A 19,751-nucleotide genomic window follows, 5' to 3' on the forward strand; every position below is an offset into this window, starting at 1 on the left:
CTTGCAACTAAGCTATCAGCTTTTTCCATAAAAAAACACAAACAGTGGTACTTTTTTTGTATTTACCATAAAATGTTGTAAGAAATCAAATAAAAAAAACACAATTTTACAGCAACATTTTGTAAATGTAAAGTTTTTACAGTAAAATCGACAGTCTACTTTATATATATATATATATATATATATATATATATATATATATATATATATATATACATATATATATATATATATATATATATATATATATATATATATATATATATATATATATATATATATATCTGTGTTGGCCCTCCGATGAGGTCGCGACTTGTCCAGGGTGTACTCCGCCTTCCGCCCGATTGTAGGCTGAGATAGGCACCAGCGCCCCCCGCCACCCCAAAGGTAGGATATGGATGGATATATATATATATATATATATATATATATATATATATATATATATATATATATATATATATATATATATATATATATATATATATATATACGTATATATATATACATATATATATATATATATATATATATATATATATATATATATATATATGTATGTATATATATGTATGTATATATATAATGAAATCCAGAGGCAAATTCCTACATTATTCGCTGTCACATGTGGCCCTCTAATGGCAGCCATAACTGCGATTTGGCCCTCAGTGAAAACGAGTTTCACATCCCTGGTTTAGAGTCAGGGTTAATCACTAACAGAAACTGAAGCTGGCAGTAATGCAATACAGATGGAAGCCAGCTGCCGTAAAACTGAAAAGAAGAAGAAGAAGAAGAAGAAGAAAACACGAACGCTTTACAGCAGATTTACTCAATACTGCACATCGTACCCTACTTTTTATTATTTATTTAAGTTTTTTATTCTTTTAATATTCTATTTGTATTTGCTTTTGTTCTATTTCCTTGAGATTTTTGTTGAAGACAATAATTGCTCAACCTGGCGGATGTTAAAAATTGTTATGATGAACGTGCCATAAATTGTGTGTACATTCTGAATATATGTTTTAGTTTGTTCAATTATAATTATAATTACTCACTACTGCTCCAATACCATAGAGGGCGCTATAGACCAAATGGGTTGTATCTTTTTTGGCGTTTTCTGATTGGTTGGTTTGTTTTGCTTCCAGAAGGCGGTTTGTTCGGAGGAGAGGACTCATATATGTTAGCAATACCGGCTACCTGAGCTACAATTGGGCTTTTTTTTTTTTTTGGCACTCAAACGCACAAGTAGGATATCACATACAGTTTTAGGACCAATGGAGGACCAAATGAATTGCTTGCTGCGTCACCTCATCCGACGGATACCGAGTCAACTTCTTAGAGCTACGCTGGAGAAGTGGGGCCGCTTGACTGAGGCTCAAAGACAAACCATCGATTTTACTCAATCGAAATGGGCAATAACGGACAGACTTTACGCCCTTGCTGAGGTACATGCCCCTGCTTCTAAATACTGGTCACGAAGATGTACTGATGCTCTTTCTTTTTACGAATCCACATCTTTTCCACCTAACTTCATAGCTCATGTCGTTGCTCACTTAGGGAAAATAGATGGCCCATTGAATGTATCACAGAATTAACAAATGTATGCATCTAATTTGCAAAATAATTGATTTACAGTTAAAAACTTTATTTTTGCGTGGTTGTCTGCCACTATCCCTCTAACTTTACAACGTCTCTCCTTTTTTCAGGAAAATGGATGGACAGTTAAACATATCGCGGAGTTAGAGATGTGTTGTAAGTATTTTACATTCGCACGGTGTGTTTACCATCATTGCATATCTAATAATGTGTACATTCTGTTGCATTCATCTCTCAGATGTCATTGACAATCCAAACCAGGGACTGTGGAAAGCATTCCAACTGGTGGACCCTAAAGGTATTAATCTAGCAAGTAGATAGCTAACTAACAATAAAAGAGCTGCATTGGCCTGTAAAAACTTTGGCCGGAGGCCGAAAGCAAACTACATGTAAAGTAATTATCCATCCAACCATTTTCTACCGCTTATTCCCTTTGGGGTCGCGGGGGGCGCTGGTGCTTATCTTAGCTACAATCGGGCGAAAGGCATCGTACACCCTGGACAAGTCGCCACCTCATCGCAGGGCCAACACAGATAAATCAAATCAAATTTATTTATAAAGCACATTTAAAATTTACCACAGGGGTAGCCAAAGTGCTGTACAATGGGCAGGTTAAAAGGTAATACGAAAACCGAGCAAACAACACAACACAAACAGAACATAATAAAAAATAAATAAAACATAAAAACAGTTTCATGCAGGTGTATAATGGGGCGCCATTGCAGGATGGATATCACTCAGTGTTAAAAGGCAAGGAATAAAAGTATGTTTTTAAGCGAGATTTAAAAACAGGAAGAGAGGAGGCTTGTCTAACACTCAGAGGTAGGATGTTCCAGAGCTTGGGAGCAGCAGCGGCGAAAGCTCTGTCACCTCTAAGCTTCAACCTTGTGTCAGGGGCCGTCAGTAGCAGCTGATCGGCTTATCTTAGGGATCGGGTGGGGCAGTAAGGCTGAAGGAGATCGGCGACATATGTTGGCGTGAGGTTGTTTAGACATTTAAAAACAAATAGAAGGAGTTTAAAATTGATTCGGTAACGCACAGGGAGCCAGTGAAGGGACGCTAATATAGGGGTGATGTGCTCACGTCTGCAGGTCTGTGTTAGCAGATCAGCAGCAGAGTTCTGCACGAGCTGCAGGCGGGCGAGGGAGGCCAGATAGACAACATTCACACTCACATTCACACACTAGGGCCAATTTTAGTGTTGCCAATCAACCTATCCCCAGGTGCATGTCTTTGGAAGTGGGAGGTAGCCAAGTAATTATATATATATATATATATATATATATATATATATATATATATATATATACACAGTTCTGAAGTTAGATAACTTACATAGATATTAAATATGTGTAATGTAATTAAATAAGCATCTAAATACATTTGATATCGAAATACCTTCAGTTGTTTTTTTATTATTATTTAATAAACATCTAAATACATTTGATATCAAAATCACTTCAGCGATTTTTATTATTATTTATTACAGCTGTGTGCTGTCTCAGAGTGATATGTGATCCGTTTACATGTAATCTGTGATCGGAATGCTTTAAGTCTGCATATTAATTGTTTACCCAATTGAAGAGGGAATGTTGCCAAACATGTACAAATATAATACAAACATCGGAAAAGCCATGTTTTTTTAGGTTAATCTTATATACACTGTTATATGGATGTGCGCGCACACTCAAACACATAGAGACGCATACATAAATATACACGTTGCAACACTTTTTTTGCCACACAACAGAGCCGTTAATTGTGGTATAACAACAATTTTTGTACCAAAATAAAACTTCAGTTTGCATTGAGTAAAGCAAGGTATAGCAGACTAAATAACACATCAACTTCCACTACTTCAACTTGAACAACCCCTGCTCCGTACATCAGACCCTTATAACAATGCAATATGAAGTATAAACAATAAAACACTGAATATTAAGAGTATGCGAAAATTCAACACATACCTTGTTTCTTTCATCATGCGCATGTCCAATATTAAATTATGTAACAGTGTTCCCCACAGGTCAGGCATCTATTTGTGGTGGTGTCGGGCGGCAGGGGGATGGGGCGGGGTTAGGCGGCGGCGGCGATGACCAAGAAGAACGCGGAGTTGGAATATAATTAAATGGGGCGGTTTAGCTCGGTTGGTAGAGTGGCCGTGCCAGCAACTTGAGGGTTGCAGGTTCGATTCCCGCTTCCGCCATCCTAGTCACTGCCGTTGTGTCCTTCGGCAAGACACTTTACCCACCTGCTCCCAGTGCCACCCACACTGGCTTGAATGTAACTTAGATATTGGGTTTCACTATGTAAAGCGCTTTGAGTCACTAGAGAAAAAGCGCTATATAAATATAATTCACTTCACTTCACTACAACACTTTATGTACATATTTATATACATATTTATATAATATGTAACTACAAGCTCCATTCACAGACAGTCCCATTGCTTTTATGAGCGGTCAAGCGAGTCAAAAGCAGAAAAAAAATAAAATGTTTTTTTGGTTTTTTTGTGGCGGCCGTAATTCTTTCGTGGCGGGCCGCCACAAATAAATGAATGTGTGGGAAACCCTGTATAAACATGTTTTATAATTTCCACAATGTTCAATTAGCAGGTTTGTTCTGTGTGACCACATGATGACTTCATTTGATGGTTATAGTTCATTTACACCATGAGTGGGGAAAGTTTTTTTTGGATTGCGTCGTGTATATTTTGATGATATGCCCAAGTAACATTTAAATAACATTTGTCGTCATGGATCACCGTTTCTCTCTTCGTCGTCAAGAGGGCGACAATATCTCTCCAATATAATCCACCAGGCACTAATTGTGGGCAAAAACACGCCAAGGGCCAAGATTCTTGTTAAACTTGGGATGTCTCACAGGCCGTATTTGGGACACCTCTGTTCCAATAAATATATATAAATCAAACCTAATGATTTGCCAAGATCAGGAAGTCAGGTAGAACATTTGGTTTGTTCAGCTGTTCTCAACTGCGTGCCATTTTATTTGTTTGTGTTATATTTTCCCATTTTTATGGCGTCAAGCTGATGCTCAAGCCCTGGAGTTGCTGCAGTTTAAGCAAAGTTTCAAAAACCACCTGAATGAGCTCGTAAGAAACGTAAGTTTTGTGTTTCCTACAAATTTAAGTTAAACATTTTTTCTCAGTGACATGCAATTTTCACCTTTGACATCCAAGGTGTCTGTCAAAATAAAGAAGAACAGGGACGAAGCGGTTTGGATTCGCGTTGCGTGGGGAGACAGTTTCTCTCGGCCCAACAACCTGAAGCCGACATATGTTGTTCACTACCTACAAACTCCTTATGTGTTTGTCTGTAGACTGACACCCAAGCAAAAGCCCTTGTTATCCCAGGTGATGTATGACTTCTGTTTGACTTTATGTAACTTTTTATTATTCTTTTTCTAAAGAGATTACTCTCCCTGTTAGGCTTTGATCCTATCCACCAGACATCAGGCTATCAAGGATGCTAACCTCAGTGGACGGAAACTCACCACAATTCGGGACCTGCTGATGCAGCAATATGGGCAGGTAAGTCCACGAGCATCGAATGCTATTATCACATTAATTTTGTGTCAGGTCCAAGCTTGTCAAGCACTTTTTTCTCCCTTACACATTGTAACTAAGTGTCAAGGAATAAAAGACAGATAGCTAACACCTATGGACAATTTAGTGTCCAAAAAAATTAAGCGGGCATTTTTTGGACGGTGAAAGTGAGAAAACCGACGTAAGCACAGGGAGAAAATGCAAACACTACATAGAAAGGCCCCTGCTTTTGTTACAGGGTATGAATTTAAGGCCTTAGAATGTTTTATATTCTATCAAACTCTTGCAAAAAGTCTTCACCATGAAAAGTCTGAATTTTTTTTTTAAGTTTTGTTAATTTTGAAATAAATACAAATTGATTCAAAAAGATTACCCCAGAATTATCACTCCATATTTCAAAAATGAATAACAATCGAAAACTTAGATTGAACATGTGCATAACTTTGAGTATTTATTTCATGCTTTACAAGTGCTCAATATGGCCACCACCGGCAGCACGGACAATGTCAAGATGATATGAGAATTCCTCCCAAACTCGTCCCAGGATGCCGTGATCCATCGTGTTGATTGCTGCTGTTATGCAGTCTTTCATGTCATCAAGGTCTTCGAGGACTCTGTCCTTTACACAAGCAGCCAGTCTCTTTAAACTGTTTAACCCACCGTCGAATGCTCTCACGATGGGGTGGATCAATGCCAAATTCTGTTCGAAAAGCACGCTTCACCGTGACAATGGCATTTGTTTCCGCAAATTTAAGCACAAAAAACGCCCTTTTGAGGGTAAATAAACACGTAGTCTTCCTACAATTGAACTGCGCCGAAAGGTTTACATGACCACAACGGTGAAATTGTAACGCAATAAAACTTGGTTAACTCCTGTATCAAATGACCATTGATTCAGTCTATTACAATGCATTAGAACTGAATAAATGTGTGATGATTTTAGCTTATCCTTTTTGAATCACCCTGTACATTAATTTCTGTCCCGCTTTTAAATGTTTCAAATTTTGAGGGCGCTATTCATATCTACAAAGCAGATCTAAATAAATACTTGTGCAGCCCAATCATAATGTATCCAGCACATTCAGTGTGTGGTGCTCAGCGCACGCAGCGGTATGATACACTCTCAGAGAGAACCAAAGCCCACAGCAAAGTTGGTTTATTTGAGCAAGATGGGCCCCAAAAGCTACAAGGGGTAAAAAATGGATGGATGGAGGGTACGTTCAACGATTAGTGGCTCTAGAACAAAAAAGTCAATACATGATTGAGGGAAACGTATCAAATGTTTTCACCGTTGTTACAACTCAGGTTAGGACCCAATGTAGAGCCATCATGGAGAGCAGAGTTTGTAAACATTGTGGTGAAAGTCAATGAGACAATGTAGATAAGGTGGCACTAATTGGTGAAGAAGATCCATGTGAGAGGTTTACTAGTGAAATTATACTATTACACACAGTAAGCACATGCTAACTTATCCTTTGATATAATGACTAGTAGTTGTGCACTCAAAAAAGTATAAATCATACATTATTATGTCATACCTATTTATTTAGTCCAATAATTTCAGATCAGCTACTCAGACATTGTAGTTTACATTTTCTAGAGCTTTAAATGTTGTTTGCTTACAGTCAGTTTGTGCATTGGTGAGGATCCAGAAAACAAGTAAGATATGTGAACGTCATCTTGTCATGCCAAAGTAATGATCAGTTCTTGTTTATTCGCAATATTTTTGCAAAAACAAAACTAATGGCCGGTAAAAATATATTCAATGTGAAATACATACCAGATACAAAAAAAGATGGGCAAATTTGAATGTTATCCACATTCTTGCTCTCTTATCTGTTTCAAAGACAACATATCGTTGTGCTTGCCTCCACTATGGCCAACTTTTTGGTTGTTGTTGTTTTGTGAAAAAAATGCAATATGAAGCAGACTGCACCTTCTGAAATAAAACTGTAGGACATTAGTATGTAGGCATTGGAATTAAATGGCAAATCAGAAAAAATGGCCATTGAGGTGTTTGCGAATCTTTATTTCCCAACAAATATTAGTTTACAATAAGGCTTCTGGTGTTTTTAGTTAGATTTAGTATTTTGAAACCTGCAGAGACCCTGTCAATATCTTATGTACTATTGTATTTGCTGCTAAGGTGTTCCCGACCAGATATCCCAGCTCTCTTGCCAGTACGAGTCAAACTGTCTCAAGTATGTATAATGTTATCAGTTATTTTCTGTAACTTTTTTTGTAGGATTGCACACTTAATACCGATGTTTGTGTGCAGTTTGAATGTACTAAAGTTTTTTTGTGCTTTGCTTTATATCCACAGACCCACACATAGAGCGAGAACAAGCTGAGGATGAAGTTAACAGACTTCAGAAGGCCTGTGAAGCGTTTGGTGGCGGAAAGTTACCAGACCTACAGTCTGTAGTGTACAAGGTACTCAGTATTTCTCAAACACTGTTCTGGTACGCTCAGTTTTGTTTCCATTTAGAACATTTTTCCCATACCAGTTTGTTAAACCCTTTTTAACATTCACAGTGCCCTGTGTAGAGTTGGCATGTTCTCTGTGTGCCTTTCAAAAGCATGCATGTTTAGTTAGTTGCAGACTCTAAATCGTCAATAGCTTTTAATGTGATGGTGATTGTCTATTTATGTGTCCTGCGACTGGCTGACAACCAGTCAAAGGTGAACTCCATATGTCACCTAAAATCAGCTGAGAATGGATGCATGTTTATTTTGGTGTTTTTGGCATTAGTTGGTTTGTCTTCCAGCTGGAGACAAAGTTCAGAGACCCAACAAACAAGATTATGTCTGAGAATGGGGAACCCTTCAAGTGCACGGTCAAATTTTCCAGCACCAACATATTGGAGTCACTCAGGCATTGTGCTGCCTCAGGTAACAGTAGTCTGTTTTCCACACACTGGATAGGTTAATCTTTTATTGCTATGTCAGTAGTGTCAGTCAAACCATTATTGCTTACAGTTCTCAAAATACTTTTATATTTTCGACCGTATCTGTAAAACAAAAATTGTGTGTGTGTGTGTGTACATATATGTATGTGTATATACAGTTTATGTGTGTACATATATGTATGTGTATATACAGTATATGTATAATACATATATTTGTATATATTTGTGTGTGTATATGTATATATACTTTATATATATATACATGTATATGTGTGTATGTATGTGTGTGTATATATATATATATATATGTATATGTGTATATATATATATATATATATATATATATATATGTGTATATATATATGTGTATATATATATATGTATATATATATATGTATATATATATATGTATATATATATATATATATATATATCTGAGCTGCTACCTTACCGTGGTAGAGGAGTTTGCGTGTCCCAATGATCCTAGGAGTTATGTTGCCTGGGGGCTTTCATGCCCCCTGGTAGGGTCTCCCAAGACAAACAGGTCCTAGGTGAGTGATCAGACAAAGAGCAGCTCAAAGACTTCTATGGAATTACAACAAAATGAACTCAGATTTCCCTCGCCCGGACGCGGGTCACCGGGGCCCCGCTCTGGAGCCAGGCCCGGAGTTGGGGCACGATGGCGAGCGCCTGGTGGCCGGGCCTGTCCCCATGGGGCCCGGCCGGGCACAGCCCGAAGAGGCAACGTGGGTCATCCCTCCAATGGGCTCACCACTCATAGGAGGGGCCATAGAGGTCGGGTGCAATGTGAGCTGGGCGGCAGCCGAAGGCAGGGCACTTGGCGGTCCGATCCTCGGCTACGGAAGCTAGCTCTTGGGACGTGGAACGTCACCTCACTGGGGGGGAAGGAGCCTGAGCTAGTCCGCGAGGTAGAGAAGTTCCGGCTGGATATAGTCGGACTCACCTCGACGCACAGCAAGGGCTCTGGAACCAGTTCTCTCGAGAGGGACTGGACCCTCTTCCACTCTGGCGTTGCCGACAGTGAGAGGCGACGGGCTGGGGTGGCAATTCTCGTTGCCCCCCGGCTCAAAGCCTGCACGTTTGAGTTCAACCCAGTGGACGAGAGGGTAGCTTCCCTTCGCCTTCGGGTGGGGGGACGGGTCCTGACTGTTGTTTGTGCTTACGCACCAAACAGCAGTTCAGAATACCCACCCTTTTTGGGTACACTCGAGGGAGTACTGGAAAGTGCTCCCCCGGGTGATTCCCTTGTCCTACTGGGAGACTTCAACGCTCATGTTGGCAACGACAGTGAAATCTGGAGAGGCGTGATTGGGAAGAATGGTCGCCCGGATCTAAACCCGAGTGGTGTTTTGTTATTGGACTTTTGTGCTCGTCACGGATTGTCCATAACAAACACCATGTTCAAACATAAGGGTGTCCATATGTGCACTTGGCACCAGGACACCCTAGGCCGCAGTTCCATGATTGACTTTGTAGTCGTGTCATCGGATTTGCGGCCTCATGTTCTGGACACTCGGGTGAAGAGAGGGGCGGAGCTTTCTACCGATCACCACCTGGTGGTGAGTTGGCTGCGATGGTGGGGGAGGATGCCGGACAGACCTGGCAGGCCCAAACGCATTGTGAGGGTCTGCTGGGAACGTCTGGCAGAGTCTCCTGTCAGAGAGAGTTTCAATTCACACCTCCGGGAGAACTTTGAACATGTCACGAGGGAGGTGCGGGACATTGAGTCCGAGTGGACCATGTTCCGAACCTCTATTGTCGAGGCGGCTGATTGGAGCTGTGGCCGCAAGGTTGTTGGTGCCTGTCGTGGCGGTAATCCCAGAACCCGTTGGTGGACACCAGCAGTGAGGGATGCCGTCAAGCTGAAGAAGGAGTCCTATCGGGTTCTTTTGGCTCATAGGACTCCGGAGGCAGTGGACGGGTACCGACGGGCCAAGCGGTGTGCAGCTTTAGCGGTAGCCGAGGCAAAAACTCGGACATGGGAAGAGTTCGGGGAAGCCATGGAAAACGACTTCCGGACGGCTTCGAAGCGATTCTGGACCACCATACGCCGCCTCAGGAAGGGGAAGCAGTGCACTATCAACACCGTGTATGGTGCGGATGGTGTTCTGCTGACTTCGACTGCGGATGTTGTGGATCGGTGGAGGGAATACTTCGAAGACCTCCTCAATCCCACCAACACGTCTGCCTTTGAGGAAGCGGTGCCTGGGGAATCTGTGGTGGACTCTCCTATTTCTGGGGCTGAGGTCGCTGAGGTAGTTAAAAAGCTCCTCGGCGGCAAGGCCCCGGGGGTGGATGAGATCCGCCCGGAGTTCCTTAAGGCTCTGGATGCTGTGGGGCTGTCTTGGTTGACAAGACTCTGCAGCATCGCGTGGACATCGGGGGCGGTACCTCTGGATTGGCAGACCGGGGTGGTGGTCCCTCTCTTTAAGAAGGGGGACCGGAGGGTGTGTTCCAACTATCGTGGGATCACACTCCTCAGCCTTCCCGGTAAGGTTTATTCAGGTGTACTGGAGAGGAGGCTACGCCGGATAGTCGAACCTCGGATTCAGGAGGAACAGTGTGGTTTTCGTCCTGGTCGTGGAACTGTGGACCAGCTCTATACTCTCGGCAGGGTTCTTGAGGGTGCATGGGAGTTTGCCCAACCAGTCTACATGTGCTTTGTGGACTTGGAGAAGGCATTCGACCGTGTCCCTCGGGAAGTCCTGTGGGGAGTGCTCAGAGAGTATGGGGTACTGAACTGTCTTATTGTGGCAGTCCGCTCCCTGTATGATCAGTGCCAGAGCTTGGTCCGCATTGCTGGCAGTAAGTCGGACACATTTCCAGTGAGGGTTGGACTCCGCCAAGGCTGTCCTTTGTCACCGATTCTGTTCATAACTTTTATGGACAGAATTTCTAGGCGCAGCCAAGGCGTTGAGGGGATACGGTTTGGTGGCCACGGGATTAGATCTCTGCTTTTTGCAGATGATGTAGTCCTGATGGCTTCATCTGGCCGGGACCTTCAGCTCTCACTGGATCGGTTCGCAGCCGAGTGTGAAGCGACCGGAATGAGAATCAGCACCTCCAAGTCCGTGTCCATGGTTCTCGCCCGGAAAAGGGTGGAGTGCCATCTCCGGGTTGGGGAGGAGACCCTGCCCCAAGTGGAGGAGTTCAAGTACCTAGGAGTCTTGTTCACGAGTGGGGGAAGAGTGGATCGTGAGATCGACAGGCGGATTGGTGCGGCGTCTACAGTAATGCGGACGTTGTATCGATCCGTTGTGGTGAAGAAGGAGCTGAGCCAGAAGGCAAAGCTCTCAATTTACCGGTCGATCTACCTTCCCATCCTCACCTATGGTCATGAGCTCTGGGTCATGACCGAAAGGATAAGATCACGGGTACAAGCGGCCGAAATGAGTTTCCTCCGCCGGGTGGCGGGGCTCTCCCTTAGAGATAGGGTGAGGAGCTCTGCCATCCGGGAGGAACTCAAAGTAAAGCCGCTGCTCCTCCACATCGAGAGGAGCCAGATGAGGTGGTTCGGGCATCTGGTCAGGATGCCACCCGAACGCCTCCCTAGGGAGGTGTTTAGGGCACGTCCAGCTGGTAGGAGGCCACGGGGAAGACCCAGGACACGTTGGGAAGACTATGTCTCCCGGCTGGCCTGGGAACGCCTCGGGATCCCCCGGGAAGAGCTAGACGAAGTGGCTGGAGAGAGGGAAGTCTGGGCTTCCCTGCTTATGCTGCTGCCCCCGCGACCCGACCTCGGATAAGCGGAAGATGATGGATGGATGGATGGATATATATATGTATGTATATATATATATATATATATATATATATATATATATATATATATATATATATATATATATATATATATATATATATACATACATACATACATATATATACATACATACATACATACATACATACATACATACATACATACATACATACATACATACATATATGTATGTATGTATATTAGGGGTGTAACGGTACGTGTAATTGTATTGAACCGTTTCGGTTCGGTGCGGAGGTGTATCAAAAGAGTTTCCAGACGGAGATATTAAGTTGCGTAACCAATACTCAAAATGTCGGACATTTGAGGCATTTACGAAACTCTGCCTGACAGCCCCACAAAAGAGGACATGTCCGGTGAAAAGAGGACGTGTGGTCAGTCTATCCATGTCCTCTTTTGCTAGCATGCTAGCAGGGACCGGGCTAGGATAGACTGACTTTACGTCCTCTTTTCAGCGGACATGTCCTCTTTTGTGGGGCTGTCAGGGCAGAGTTTCTTAAATGTCCGGCATTTTGAGTTATGGTTGCGTGTATTAACAACGTACGTTCAGGGTTAAGAAGGTGTTAAAAACAAAAAAATTTGCGTGCAACAGCAGCATTCGTGAGGGAGGGGCAGAAAGCGGTACAATTATGATAAACGCGCATGTGTCTCTAGGCTCTGCTTTTTATCCATTGATTTATAAGATTATTGTTTTTTTATTATCAATAGCAGGGGTGTCAAATGTGTGCCCCAGATGCCATTTGCGGCCCAGAGCTAATGTTTTAAAGGCCCATGGCACATTCTAAAAATACTATTAAAATAAACAAAAACATAACAAAAGTGAAATAAAAAAGCTTGAAGGTAATATAGAAAAAGTTGCAATGTTGACTAATAAAATAAAGCTGTTTTTTTTTTCTTTCAAACTTTCATCGCTCAAAACATAATATTGAATCAAAATCAATGTTTTAATGAATTATTGACCTATCCAAGGTTTCCATTACTTCACATCAAATATTCCACTAAGAAAAATATTTTTTGTTGAAGATTTTGCAAATTTGTTAAATAACCCAAAAAATTACATTTAGTTTTTTTCTTACTGTACTGAAAATGAACCGAACCTTGACCTCTCAACCGAGGTACGTATCGAACCGAAGTATTTGTGTACCGTTACACCCCTAATGTACCGGTATATATGTATGTATGTGTATATATATATATATTTATATATATATATATGTGTATATGCATATATATATATATATATATATATACATGTATATACATATATATGTATATCCATGTATATACATATATATGTATATCCATGTATATACATATATATGTATATAAATATACATGTATATACATATACATGTATATACATATATATATGTATATATATTTATATACCATATATATATATGGTATATATATATACTTCTATATATTCATATATATACAGTGTATATATATACTTATTTGTATGTGTGTATATATATACACACACATATATATATGTATATATACATATATATATATGTATGTATATATAAAGATATATTTATGTGTGTGTATATGTATACATTAACATATACATTTACCAACACACATATATTTAGTATATATATACATACATATATTTGTGTGTTGTGTATGTATATATATATATATATATATATATATATATATATATATATATGTATGTATGTAGATATCGATATCTATATATAGATAAAGATGTATATATATATATATGCAAAATAACTCCTACATGTTCTGCCATAAACACACACGTAGGAGTTCTTTTGCATCCAAAAAGACAGCTCCCAGAGTGAACAGTTTTCCAGACATACTCAATAAGGGGTTTTAAAATATGACTTTGGAGCTAAATTAATGTCAAAACATATCCAATACATATTACCGGTATCTACACAGTACTTGTGTTAAATGTATGTTTTGATTACCAGTTTTTCATTAGGTCAACGATCCATGTAAGCCACAAGGGGGCGCACATGTGGTAGAAAAGCTGCCTTCCAACATTACCTACTTGCTAATATTTTGTTTCAAGTTGGTCGTACCTAAAGCTATCCTTTAATTTACCCCAATTCCACTCAAAAAATGTGATTGTATGTGCTAGCGGTACAAATGTTTATATTTTAACAAAAATATATTTTATGACCTCTTTATTTTAATGCCTTACAGGAATCGCTTCCACCCCTGTTACACTTCTGCTTTCGTCCATTCCTCGCAAAAGAAGAAATTATTTTGTCATCACAGACAACGTCCCAGGACCCTCTTCACAACCCAACCAGCCTCCCAACTAACCTGTTCCAAGAACTTGGCTATTACAGTGATTTTTTTTTTTTCTTTTACTTCCACCATGCCCACCTAGATAGGTATCTTTTTAAACTCAACCGCCGTAATGGTTTATAATATTTTACAATCTTGATATGCTATGATTCATGTTCTGTATATATTATTTTTTTTGGTGCACCTTTTAAATTATATTCCCTAGAATAAACTCCATTCATATCCAAATTGAGTGCAACACAAATTTGAGATTATTTCAGCTATTGAAGTCTGTACCTGATTCACGTTACTGACGTTACCGACGTTATTGTACGTCGTTTCCAAATATGTATAGGAATTAAATACTGTATTAGTTGATGGATAACTATAAAATAGCTTTCCAACAGGGGCACTCAATGAAAACCTCTGCCAAAATATAAGCATAAATTCATACATGCATTTTTTGTGTTGATATCAGTCCATTCTGCATGTGGTTTAAACTCTACATTCTTATTGCTATAGCTAGGTTGTATATGATGTCATATCTGTTTTTCTTCTTCACGGCTTAATTCACATGATGGTCAAGCAGCTTGAGTATAGTTTTAAAACAAGTGAGAATGAGTGTTGGGTTTGAGCAGAAAATGCTTATTTGCTGTTCTGTTCTTAGGTGTTCCAGTCAATCAAATCGAGAGATGGGAAAGAGCTTTCATAGAAAGAAGTGGTTTATAAAAGGTAATAACGTCAGGGAAAAACAAGTGTGTCGAAGGAAATGGTTCTTAAAAACATAATTTTCATCAGCTTGTAGAATACAATCGAACTGCTTGTGTCTGCAGCAATTACTTCATAAAATGTTTGTTTGAACATTTGATTTATTTCAGAAACTTTCTGTGATGGAATCCAGTTTATTCTTTACTATACTAGTAGTGTTTCAGAGCAGAACTTAACGTAAAGAAAGGACAAGATATTGCATTAGATGGTCTTCTTTTGTGGTTGCTATGCCTAAATATAACTACGAAAACCTGGTTGTGCAAATAAACTAATGCCATGTTAAGTCCTTCCATCCCTCCATTTTCTACCGCTTGTCCCTTTCGGGTACGCTTTTAATAAATATTTTAATTGTTCCAATCCAGGGCAGCACAGTGGCGCAGTTGTTAGTGCTTGTGCCTAACAATAGAAAGGTTATGGGGTAGACTAAGGGTCTTTCTGTGTGGGGTTATGCATGTTCACCCCATGACTGCGTGGGTTCCCTCCGGGCACTCCGGCGTCCACCCACTACTAAAAACATTCACCTGGGGACAGGTTGAAGGGCAACACTAAATTGACCCTAGTGTGTGAATGTTGTCTGTCTTAACTTTGTTGGCCCTGTGATGAGGTGGTGACTTGTACAGGGTGTAAGTTGACTTCCGCCTGAGTGCAGCTAAGATAGGCTTTAACACTCTCCCGAGAGGGACAAGCGGTATAAAATGGATGGATACAATGTTCAAATCTACTGTATTTTCTTTCTCGATTTTCAAAACAGAAACTAAAAGCTTGTTGTTGCGCAGAAAAGCTAAGTGCTTTATTCGACACCGATGACCACATTATAGCGTATTTTGTTCTAATCGTTAGCATCAAAAAAACATGCTTAATTGTATTAATAAACTACAAACCCCGTTTCCATATGAGTTGGGAAATTGTGTAAAATGTAAATATAAACAGAATACAAGGATTTGCAAATAATTTTCAACCCGTGTTCAGTTGAGTATGCTACAAAGACAACATATTTGATGTTTAAACTGATAAACTTTTTTTTTTGTGCAAATAATCATTAACTTTAGAATTTGATGCCAGCAACACGTGACAAAGAAGTTGGGAACGGTGGCAATAAATACTGATAAAGTTGAGGAATGCTCATCAAACACTTATTTGGAACATGTGGAAGTAGTGTCAAAGCGCTTTGAGTACTTTGAAGGTAGAAAAGCGCTATACAAGTACAACCCATTTATTTATCATTTAACATCCCACAGGTGTGCAGGCTAATTGGGAACAGGTGGGTGCCATGATTGGGTATAAAACAGTTTCCCAAAAAATGCTTAGTCTTTCACAAGAAAGGATGGGGCGAGGTACACCCCTTTGTCTACAACTGCATGAGCAAATAGTCAAAGAGTTTAAGAACAACGTTTTTTCAAAGTGCAATTGCAAGAAATTTAGGGATTTCAACATCTACGGTCCATAATATCAAAAGGTTCAGAAAAATCTGGAGAAATCACTCCACGTAAGCGGCATGGCTGGAAACCAACATTGAATGACCGTGACCATCGATCCCTCAGACGGCACTGTATCAAAACCCGGCATCAATCTCTAAAGGATATCACCACATGGGCTCAGAAACACTTCAGAAAACCACTGTCACTAAATACAGTTTGTCGCTACATCTGTAAGTGAACGTTAAAGCTCTACTATGCAAAGCGAAAGCCATTTATCAACAACATCCAGAAACGCCGCCGGCTTCTCTGGGCCCGAGATAATCTAAGATGGACTGATGCAAAGTGCAAAAGTGTTCTATGGTCTGACGAGTCCACATTTCAAATTGTTTTAGGAAATATTAGACATCGTGTCATCCGGACCAAAGGGGAAGCGAACCATACAGACTTTTATCGACGCAAACTTCAAAAGCCAGCATCTGTGATGATATGGGGGTGCATTAGTGCCCAAGGCATGGGTAACTTACACATCTGTGAAGGCACCATTAGTGCTGAAAGGTACATACAGTTTTTGGAACAACATATGCTGCCATCCAAGCGCCGTCTTTTTCATGGACGCCCCTGCTTATTTCAGCAAGACAATGCCAAGCCACATTCAGCACGTGTTACAACAGCGTGGCTTTGTAAAAAAGAGTGTGGGTACTTTCCTGGCTCGTCTACAGTCCAGACCTGTCTTCCATCGAAAATGTGCGGCGCATTATGAAGCGTAAAATACGACAGCGGAGACCCTGGACTGTTGAACGACTGAAACACTACATGAAACAAGAATGGGAAAGAATTCCACTTTCACAGCTTCAACAATTAGTTTCCTCATGTCCCAAACGTTTATTAAGTGTTGTTAAAAAAAAAAAGGTGATGTAACACAGTGGTGAACATGCCCTTTCCCAACTACTTTGGCACGTGTTGCAGCCATGAAATTCTAAGGTAATTATTATTTGCAAAAAATAAATAAAGTTTATGAGTTTGAACATCAAATATCTTCTCTTATAGTGCATTCAATTGAATATAGGTTGAAAAGGATTTGCAAATCATTGTATTCCGTTTATACAACGTCTAACACAATTTCCCAACTCATGGAAACGGGGTTTGTAGATGAATAACTCATAGGCTCAACAGCATACACTGAATCTTGATATCGCTAGCAAACATTGCAGAACCACACGGACATCTGCTGTTAAATAATGAGACAAAATAAGAACTTCACTCCATTAAAAACAACTGCGGACATGAATTACAACTCACCGACTAATATTTGAAGCAGGAAATCAACTACAAACAAACATCCAATGTTTTCAATAGTGTCACGATCAGTTGCACGGCATTTGTCATGTCAGTTAACAAAATTACTTAGTAATGCATGAATAAGTCCAACTTTGTCTTTTACGGATTAATGATTGATTTCTGGACCACCCAGATGTAAATACATGATGTGCCTCCAATCTTTTCTTCTCTAAATACTGTGTGTCAAATTAAGTAAGGTTGTAGCAAACTGTAACCTCTTGGTGATGATAAAAGGTTTAAATCTTTTCAAAAAAATATTTTTCTCAAGAGTGATATTTCTTTTCACGATCGCTTTTGTATTTGCCTCCAATCCTTTCAAAATACACCTGAATCTGCTCTGAATCAGGTAAATAAACAGTTGCATAATAGTACTGTAATCATGAGACTATAGGGGTCTGCAACCTGTGGCTCTGGAGCCGCAAGCAGCTCTTTCATGCCGCCGCTGTGGCTCCCTCAACAAATAATGGCTACTTAGTTTGTTATTTTATTTAAGCTAGTTTATTTTATCTTAACAGTTGTAATGTTGGAGAGTTCTGAGATCTTGTCATATGAAAATAAAACATTTTAATATATTGTTGATTAGGGCTGGGCGATATATCGATATAAACGATATATCGCAGGTTTGTCTCTGTGCGATATAGAAAATGACTATATCGTAAAATTTGATTATATGTTGTCTAACTGCGGGCTTTGCACAACAGGCGTTTCTCACTCCTTCTCGTGTCTCCTCATAGAGACGGAAAACAATACTGCATTCTTACATACGTCACATACTGTCACGCGTCTAGCGTCATACGCTCTCGCCGACCAGAGAGGTAGCAGCATGGCTAACGTTAGTTGAGGCATGTCGTGCAAGCAGAGCGGAGCGGAGCTTGTGACAATACAAGAGAGAGAAGGTCCGAAACTTATCACAAATGGAGGAAGAACAATAAATGCCCAAAATAAAGAGCAGGGGATCCATCATCTGGCGGTGGTTTGGCTTCAAGTGGGAATATATTCAGCAAACAGCAGCAATATGCAAATTATGCAGCAGAAGTGTTACTACAAAAAGGTAGCAACACTATTAATTTGTTCTTTCTTTCAAAAAGTCACCCGTGAGAGAATGAAGAGTATTTAATAAATACAGTTTTGGTCAATTGCCTTAGTAGTGATTTCCCTCTCTGCATGAAAGTTTAAAAGTAGCATATATTAATGCAGTATGAAGAAGAATGTTTTAATGTAGACACATAGAATCATCATACTGCTGTGATTATATGCATCAGGTGTTCATTCAAAGCCAAGGCAAAATATCGTAATATATTTTGTATATCGCAATATGGCATAAAAATATTGCGATATTAATAAAAGCCAATATCGCCCAGCCCTATTGTCGATCGAAATGTACGTTACAGCCCCTATGCGTCATCTCTTGCTGCCAAGCAATTGTATTGTTTTTAGCGGTCAATGAGCAATGAATGGATCAAAAAAGAGAAACATTTCTGATGAAAATATAACATTTAATGCTTCATGGACATATCATTTTGCTTTCACTGATGACAACGTTGTTTTTTCTCCTTTTAAGTCAAATATGCCACAGTTGTATGCCTTCAGAATATTGGAGCGAGTTGATTTTAAAAAAATTAATTCATAGGGGGAACACCAGTGTATTTTTTTCTATTGTTCAAAATAATTTGGTGATTTGCTTCGAACTAAAATGTGAGTCGTTTGTCAAGTATTTGATTTCATAAATTCTATAGCATAAGTGTTACGAAACTATAAGTGGTGTTACTGTTATTTTAGGAATCAAACACAGTTTGCGGCTCTTGATGGGTTTTATTTGGTGGAAACGGGCTCAAATGGCTCTGGGTATGCAGAAGGTTGCTGATCCCCACTCGAGACCATCACCTGAAACCCGAAAGTACCCGGATGTGCCTCTAGGTCACATGACTGCAATCTATATAGCTGGGGTTAGGCTGTATTCTTAAAGGTTTAAAGGCAATAAAAATAATCCGAATGAAATACATTTAAAATGCGATGGAGTGGATATTTTTTATTAATTTTAAAACCATTTATCATCACCAAGACGTTACTGGTTGCTACGACCTTAA

General features: G+C 39.9%; 1 protein-coding gene across 1 annotated transcript; it reads left to right on the top strand.

The window, feature by feature from the left end:
* The first annotated feature begins 1,111 nt into the window (after nucleotides 1–1,111).
* Nucleotides 1,112–14,599, top strand: cenpn (centromere protein N). The gene is made up of 10 exons (XM_061880915.1): nucleotides 1,112–1,445; nucleotides 1,707–1,752; nucleotides 1,835–1,894; nucleotides 4,644–4,717; nucleotides 4,796–4,969; nucleotides 5,045–5,146; nucleotides 7,308–7,362; nucleotides 7,485–7,594; nucleotides 7,930–8,053; nucleotides 14,054–14,599. Exons 1-10 carry the CDS (start codon nucleotides 1,275–1,277, stop codon nucleotides 14,173–14,175), a joined length of 1,038 nt encoding a protein of 345 aa, XP_061736899.1. The 5' UTR covers nucleotides 1,112–1,274; the 3' UTR covers nucleotides 14,176–14,599.
* Nucleotides 14,600–19,751: the final 5,152 nt, after the last annotated feature.

Source organism: Nerophis ophidion, linkage group LG02 (genome assembly GCF_033978795.1).
Source record: "Nerophis ophidion isolate RoL-2023_Sa linkage group LG02, RoL_Noph_v1.0, whole genome shotgun sequence".
In the NCBI taxonomy this organism is placed as follows: domain Eukaryota; kingdom Metazoa; phylum Chordata; class Actinopteri; order Syngnathiformes; family Syngnathidae; genus Nerophis; species Nerophis ophidion.